At 37.4% G+C, this 8,497-nt stretch overlaps 2 protein-coding genes across 2 annotated transcripts; both read right to left on the minus strand.

The window, feature by feature from the left end:
• Positions 1–471: 471 nt before the first annotated feature.
• LOC147525621 (uncharacterized) lies at positions 472–798 on the minus strand. Its single transcript, XM_086580122.1, has one exon. It carries the CDS (start codon positions 796–798, stop codon positions 472–474), a length of 327 nt encoding a protein of 108 aa, XP_086436248.1.
• Positions 799–5,281: 4,483 nt separating this feature from the next.
• On the minus strand, positions 5,282–6,976 carry LOC147525622 (beta-glucosidase-like SFR2, chloroplastic). Its single transcript, XM_086565483.1, has 3 exons — positions 6,131–6,976; positions 5,822–5,960; positions 5,282–5,647 (listed from the first exon to the last, which is right to left on the minus strand). The coding sequence occupies exons 1-3, from the start codon at positions 6,247–6,249 to the stop codon at positions 5,318–5,320; spliced, it is 588 nt and encodes a 195-aa protein (XP_086421609.1). The 5' UTR covers positions 6,250–6,976; the 3' UTR covers positions 5,282–5,317.
• Positions 6,977–8,497: the final 1,521 nt, after the last annotated feature.

Genomic DNA, 8,497 nt, shown 5'->3' on the forward strand with positions numbered 1-8,497 from the left:
GGAATAGCTTCATCATTAACTATATCATCATATATTGGTGAGCGATCAAGCACATTAAGATCATTGTGTGAGAACCTGCCATTCCAAAAAAAAACATGCCAAATCCACGTGTCACGAGAAGCAACTGCCTCTAGAATCACTGTTTGTTTATGCACATGGCCAGTGTGAGACCTTTGCCGCGCGGATGGGCAATTCTTCCATTGCCAGTGCATGCAATCAATGCTTCCTAGCATTCCAGGCCATCCGCGTTCCTCAGACTCTTCAAGTAAACGTTGAATATCTGCAGCATTTGGTTTGCGCAAATATTCACTTCCAAAAATTCTAATAATTCCATCACAGAAATAGCGCATGCTTTCATGAACAGTTGGCTCAGCAATATGTATCATCATTAACTATATCATCATATATTGGTGAGCGATCAAGCACATTAAGATCATTGTGTGAGAACCTGCCATTCCAAAAAAAAACATGTCAAATCCACGTGTCACGAGAAACAACTGCCTCCAGAATCACTGTTTGTTTATGCACATGGCCAGTGTGAGACCTTTGCCACGCGAATGGGCAATTATTCCATTGCCAGTGCATGAAATCAATGCTTCCTAGCATTCCGGGCCATCCATGTTCCTCAGACTCTTCAAGTAAACATTGAATATCTGCAACATTTGGTTTGCGCAAGTATTCACCTCCAAAAATTCTAATAATTCCATCACAGAAATAGCGCATGCTTTCATAAACAGTTGGCTCAGCAATATGTAACATATCATCTACTAAATCAGCTGGAGACCCATAAGCAAGCATTCATATAACACCAATTACTTTGATTTTTGGGTGAATCCCAAACTTACCCGCATTATTAACTTTTTGTTGAAAATATGGTACATGATAGTTAAGATGATTGAAAATACGAATAAGCAATGACACCCCCATGAAATTGGCGTCGAAAGTCGTGGTCAGGGAATATAGAATTTGCACCGAAGTAGTTAGCATTTACATGAGCCATTGTTGCCTCATACTGACGATTCTTGCATATTCTTCCTTTCTTCAAACCACCATGTGGTTTATAAGAAGACTCCGCTTCTTGCTGACACAATAAACCCAGACGATGTCGGACTAAAGATAGAGCAATAGCCACTAATTTTTTACAACACTTAATTGCAGTGTTATCATTTGAAGAGCTCGAGCTCGATGAAGAAGAAGAAGATGAATGATCAATTGAAAAATCGTCAAGAGTTTCGGTACTTTTTTTTTTTTTTTTGCTAAGGAGATGAGTTTAGGATTAAAGGGAACATGAAAAATGAAGAGAGCCACGCAAGAAACACAGGGTTAAAAGATGATAGCACGCGGTGTGCGACACACCGCGCACGCAGTTTCTGGAAAACAACGTGGGCTTGGGCTTCTATGGTGGACGTCTATTACGCGGTTTTGTGAAAGCATCATGGACTATATGGTGCGGTTTATCCAAAACCGTGGCATTTGACGTCAACTTTTTGATATCACTCTTGAAATTGGTTAGTGTAAGTTTGGTTTGGTATCGCTCCTAAAGATGCTCTAATAATGGGTGATATGTAATAGTTGTCTTTATTTATTTATTTATTTTTATTTTATGTTTTTGCAATCATGTATTAGTTGTATTAGTTGTCGTTCTATTAATAAAAATTGTAATTAATTTGCTAAATCAAATTGATCAAAAGAAGTAAATTATAACTTATTAAAATGATCAAATGAACAATTCTAAATCACACAACATAATAATAATCGTCATACAAACTTAATATTATAAATCATCAAGTCCCCACTTCCTACATACGCCTCCTCTGCCATGAACTCCTCCTCGACTGTCTTTATTCTGAACTATCATGATGTACCGTAGTGTGATCAAGCTGAGCCTGTAACTCATTAACTTGGCATTGCAAATTGTCATAATCCACATGAGCCTGGGAAAGAAGTCTCTATCTCTCTCAGCATTGTAAGCGAATACTAAGAAACACGTGCCATCATTTACACGAATACTTGTCTCATATCTCCTGCGCAGCTCATCCTGAAATAATTATTCATTAATAATTTATGACATTTTCATAATAAACAAAAATAAACCAAGGCCAATAAAAATAATTACCAGAGGTAGATGTCCAATGTCAGGCTCTAACTGTACGACGTGAGTGTCATAAATAGAAGGAATAAGATGGTAAATCGTCTGGCAACTCGGATCACTCAAACTGAAAACGCAAGGCCATTCTGACTGAGGGGGATCTGGTGCTGGAACAAATGTGTGTACAGGTCCCTACTGAAACGTCGGCTGTGACGGCTGGCCAATCTAATATTCACGCCTGACACCCATTCTATTAACCGTATGAATGTTGCATGTACGACCCACAACTGGGAGCAAATGACCAATAGATATCTTAAACCAGTAACGGCAATACTGCTCATAAGTCTGCAATGTAACTAGGTAAGAAGCTACTGGCCAACTCCAATCAACGTTTCTTTTGATGACTTTATGTAAGGTCATGTCTTTAGCCTCTGATACATGGACAGGAGGATCAGGGGGGATACCAAAGCATGGTGTGAGCTGCCTGTAACATATATCCCCTAAATACCACTCTATATCGCTCTCGCAAGTGAATACCATCCTTCTATGAGAAATGAACAATGCATATCTGCAGTCATTCGCGTCGACGTGCACAGATGTCTGCCAAGGCCTCTAAACAATAGAAGCCTGTGTGCTAAGCTTTATCTGGGTTTAGACAGAAGTTATGTTATGACTGATCTCACTGGTCAAACGAGCTCGACGAAGTCTGTGCGAAGCCCTGAGCCTAGGCCTCTCATCGGTGTACTCTATGAGGATAGGATTTGCAGCACAGAAATACTCATAAAACCATACCTCTAAGAGAATGACAAACCCTCCAACCTGGGGACTAACTAGTGATAGCACCAATTTGCCGAGAAACCCTATCTAAACAACGCAACTAATTACAGTATATGGCTCCACCAAAATCAATACCGCCCAACTCATGCAAGTGCTCAAAATTGGCTAGATACCCTAAGTTAATCGTGGAATGGCCAAAAGGAAGAAACAAGACGCCCATCAAATACATACAGAAAACTCTAACATACTTATCGACATGTGCTTGACCATCATCAGAATCTGCAAGTGACAAATAGTTTATTAAAAACTACAACCCGACCATCATCATTAGTCAACGACGTAATGTCACTACAAGAAAACAAGTTTTACCCCACGGTTCAAAACCGTCTTTTTCCACGATTTTGGACCGTCGCAGGACTGTGGGTTTTTTGTGCGTCCAAAATAGTCTATCCACAATCATGACCGTGGGTAAAGCCTACCAATAGCGACAATCTTTGCGTCAGCTATTGCCGTCGGTATGGCCACGGTAGAAACCGTTGGAAAAATCCGTGGCAAAAGTTCACTTTTTCCTACGGTTTTGGTCTGTGGGAAAAGGTTAGTTTTTCCTACAGTTTTAGTACGTGGGATCTGCTGTTTTTGCTACGGCTATAGACCGTGGCAGTCATTTTAAAAAATAATAATAATAATAATTGATATTTCAATTCTTAAATCTTTTCACCTACAAAAGTTGCAACTATGATATAAATCAACCTTTGGCCACCCTTTCATGTGTTGCAAAAGCTTGAATTATCATTGAGACAAAACATTCAAACACATCTTAATCAACAAAAAAAATTGAGAAGTTCAATATCATGATATCATACTTCTTATATTCCAAGTACAAACGTATCATTACAAGTATTAATTGTTTAACAAATATAAAATTCAATGCATCACTACAATTATCCTTTTCATCACTTAGTACTCCTAAATGTTAATGTCTATTGAACCGTTGTCGAGCATTCAATTCTTCCACCGGACTTCAAAATTCTCCCTCGAATATATAATGTACAACGTTAGTACCCCACTGCTTCAATTTGCAAAAGTGCTAACAGTAAGATTCTTATCTAATTTGCGATGTACTCAAAGAAGTATTTAAACGTCGACAAACATGCATAACTAATAAAATGCAAAAGTAGTAGTTCATAACTGAAGAGCCTTTTAAGAACTAACTTTAGATGGCATCTGTGAAATTATAATTAAAAGATTTGGTAGCATTTTCGCAAATGCCACCTATAACTTTGATATCCTTTTTACATAAGTGTTTTTTGTGAAACGCTATTATACATTACGAATTGTGAGGTGCTTCAAATATCACATGCATGATTTATTACTTACATGCTGAATTGTAGATGTAATAGACTACATTCTCCGTCTACCGCTTTAGATGAGACAATAAGAATGCCAGCCCTGCAGATAATGAATACATTCAGCATGTAAGGTCCGTGAGTGGTGCAGCCCTACATCGAGATAAAAGTCACACGCAGACAGACATGCAATTGTACAGTTTCTTTTATATTGCTTATGGAAAGAAAGTAAATGATAGACGATTAAATGGGACAAGCAGGACTAAAAACCAACTTTTACAAGATTTTGGGGTGCTATAGTTGAAAAATGTAGAGGCCATAATTGAAAAAATGGAGAGGAACGACTGCAATAGACGCATAGCCTTTAGCATGGGGGTGACTCTGACTTGTGTGGCCAAGCACTTGACAAATAAAACTGAATACTGATGGGAGTGCTAGGAGGCATAGCTCAGAATATGAAGATATAGCGAGAGATGTATATATAGCTCAAGAAGAGAAGTATGGCATACAAAGGATTCAATTGTTCAACGGCTCACAATTCACCACCACCTTAATATTTCCCAGAGAAGGGTGAAGAAAAGTGAAAATTGTGTTTGGCTGCCTCGAAATAATTAAGATTATCAACAAGGAAGGAGAACTGCTATGGGAGTTGCTCCATCATTGTACATGCTATATGGAGTCTACAGGAACATCTTGATAGGGTGTGATGCTACCATTTCTTTGGAGGGCCTAATGGCTATAGTTGTTTTATTGTACGGTTTAGAGAAAATTAAGTCATTTTGAAGACGACGATAGAAGGACTAAAATCTGCATAGGATACAGGGCAGACCGTGACCCTATGAGTGATGGTTATGTACCTTTGCAATAAACTTTCTTGAGAATATGATGCAAAAACCTTCTTGCAATTTGTCCCAAACAAAACCACGCACACATACACACAAATCTATTAGAAGTGTCACCTAAGTTACAATCTTTTAAAAGAATATTTAGCTCCTTCAATTTCAATACCTGTAACTTTTCTCCCCTGGAGCTATCAATTGGTCTATTTCTACTTGACTCAGCAAAAGTATGCATGAAACAAGTCAAACAACATGTATTCGATTTCTCAAATATTCTCTGTCAAGGATGTATTTTGGAAGCATGTAGATACATACTTTAAGATACTTGCAGATAATGCAATGATGAAAGAGCAATCCAATTTATAATAATTACGAAGAATGCATAACTTTTGATGAAACAAATAAGTGACCAATCTGCAAGCAACTAAACTTGTGAAATCTAAAAAATAATCAACTGTCTTTTCCAGCTTCCACCCTCCATACTCTCCCGCCCACGGTGGAAGTGAGTGGTGGAACAATGTCAGCATTACCTTCATTCCATACGAGCAAACTCTTTGTATGATCCATTTATATCGTGCCAGTGCAGCATAGTTAACCTATACACCAATAAATAGACAAACAAATAAGTTACAGAAATATGTACACAAACTAACGTTCTTTTTGTTCTTACTGACTCGCTTAAATAGGTGACCGCCCACATAAATGCTTCCTCTAACAATATTTGCGGGGCGTAAGGGAAGTTTACAACTATAGCAATTGGATGAACTTACACTTTCTTTTAGACCATTTACTGGTTCCTCTGGCTTGATCCGTGACCAGTCTATTCCCATGCGGAAGACAGTAATACCAGTCTCCTTAGCAAGCTTCAATTCAGTATCAGGATCAGACCAAAATCTTAGTCTCTCCTCTCTGAAACCAATTCAAGGCCCAAATCAATTTACTGTAAATATATGATGTGGTATAATCTACTAAACTTAAAACCACAAAGTTCTATTAGCAAAGAAAATCCATCATAAGCACAAGCAATAAGAACATTCAACTCAGACTCATAACGGTTCAAGATAAGAACATATACTTACGGATGAGGCACATTGTGCCATGCAGCTACAATATGAATGCTTTCATCACCAGATGCAGGTTCTTCGTCTTCCTCTTCCTCTTCTGTATATTTTTGAAACCCTCTAATCATAGCTTCCATGGCTATATTAAGAGTTTTCTTCTTTTTACTCTTTTTAGGAGCTGGCTGAGAGGCACCATCACCACCAGCTGAACCCAGTACTGCATCTGCTGTCTGTGGAGTCTGAGTTTCACCAGAGTCAGAGGGTTGTTCCTCCGCAAACTGAAGCCAAGCATCATTAAGCTTGTCCTCCACAAGTGTCGGTGCTGTTGCCAGCCCAAAGAAAACCCGGCTTTCCTTTCCATTTTCTTCTTGTACAATATCAAATATCACAAATTCTACAAGACTCCTTAACACTTTAAACCATGCAACGGTAAATTTATTTAATTAAGTGCAAGCTATATAAACTGATTTTGACCACTATGAGTAATAAAGTCCGCATATTAAGTGTAAATATATAACCATAAAATAGAACAAAAACTAGAGTTTGAGACGTTACCGTTGGTTGGATTGAGATTTTCATTGAAGAAGTCAGCTAAAGTGTCGCTAGTTTCATCAATAGGTGAACGGAATGGCTTAAGATTCGTCTTCCTGTAACCAGTAAAGGAGAAGGCGTTGGCAGCAACAGTGACAGTTACTAATATACCGGCGAGTTTGGTTGTTGTAACGAAGAGTGCACTGACTAGAGAAACTCAAAACACTAAATGAGCTCACAAAAAGGCTCCAAAAACTACAAAAGCCTTGAACAAGTTGAACCAATCTTCCACTAACTAGCACTACTTCTCTCATTTGACAATTCACAAGAATTAGAACTTATCACTCCTGCTTAGTCCAGCTCATGTTGACATGAAATGGTACAAAACATAACTATGGTGCAACCTAACTTGAAGCACAAATATACCATGCTCCAAGGTGCAACTTGGTAAAATAAATCTGAAAGCCAATATTCTCGAAGCATTTGAAATATTTAAAGCAAAAGAGTTACATGTCTGATCTGCCCATATCATATAAGTTATGCATTCACATTAAAAATTCTATCCTATTCAAGTTATGAGTTTCTCTAGCTAATTACAGGCCTAATCTCTAGAAAGCACATAAATATACCAAATTAATGAAAATGCAAGACATGTTTAACTTCAAAATTCTATGTTTGTATATTGGAAATTCTAAAGCTAATGTCCATACATGTTTAACTTTTGATATGGTCATGAGCCAATGACAGAGAGTGATATGAGGACTCTCAAAAACAGTCAACGAAGAAAATGAGATTGAAGAGTCTAACGAAGAAGGCAAAGTAGGTCAGGTAAGGTCATGATTTAAAAATATTAAAATAATTATATGTGAGATTTTATCCAAATTGCTAAAAAAAATTATAAATTATTTTTTTTAGTGATCTGTAGCAAAGTATAGTACAGGTTTGGGTATGAAAAACACAAACCCAAAGCAGTCTTGTAGTTGTGGCATATATATACTCTGAATGGTCAACATATATATGTATGCGCCAGTTGCAATAGAATACCCAAAGCAGTAGTACCCTCTGGTAGTGACCAGAGGTGGTTCACATTAATTCCAATAAGCAACAGAGCAAGAGCCTCCCAATGTAAAACAATGTGGAATTAGAAAGACATATAAAACAGACAAGCACAAAAAATGATGGGGAACAACAGTAGAAAAATTGCGCTAAACATCTCTCCATTGTAACACAATAAATTCTTTAATCAGAAAAACGAGTATAGAATTGTTCAAGAACAATGTTATCACCTTTGAACGGGAGAGATGCCAGTGCACGAATATTCATCTCATCATTGGCCGCTCAAAATTCCCCATGTCTGCGATAGCCATATCACCTCGCTGATCAAAAGCCTTGCGCTTTTTCTTTTCATGAGCCACTCCATCGATGCTTGTGAAGCCTGACAGAAAAGATATATCGGAAAAGACATTTAACATTTTAAGTGACCAGAACATTGAAAAATAGAATAGAACTCACCAGAAAGACATCCAGAGGAATGAACTGTAAAAAGCAATAAGTTAAGCTAAAGTTTAATAAACAAAGAAAAAAACTTGAAATCGTTAAAGAGAAAGCCACATCTTTTTTATTTGGTGATAATTAAAGAAGAAGAAAATGGGAAGAAGCCTTTTTTTTTATGAGGAATAAATAATCAAAGACCATTAATACTGAGTAGTTGAAAATGCTCCCAGTGACCCACGTCAGTCCTCTTTTTTTCTCTGAGACGGACACATCAGATTTTACATAAAAAAAGAAATTCTAAGCATTTTTTTTTGTCGAATTCAATTGTTCTTAACCCAAAATAGATAAAAACTTATTTCT

The sequence above is a fragment of the Coptis chinensis genome, chromosome 1 (assembly GCF_015680905.1).
Source record: "Coptis chinensis isolate HL-2020 chromosome 1, ASM1568090v1, whole genome shotgun sequence".
Taxonomy (NCBI): Eukaryota; Viridiplantae; Streptophyta; class Magnoliopsida; order Ranunculales; family Ranunculaceae; genus Coptis; species Coptis chinensis.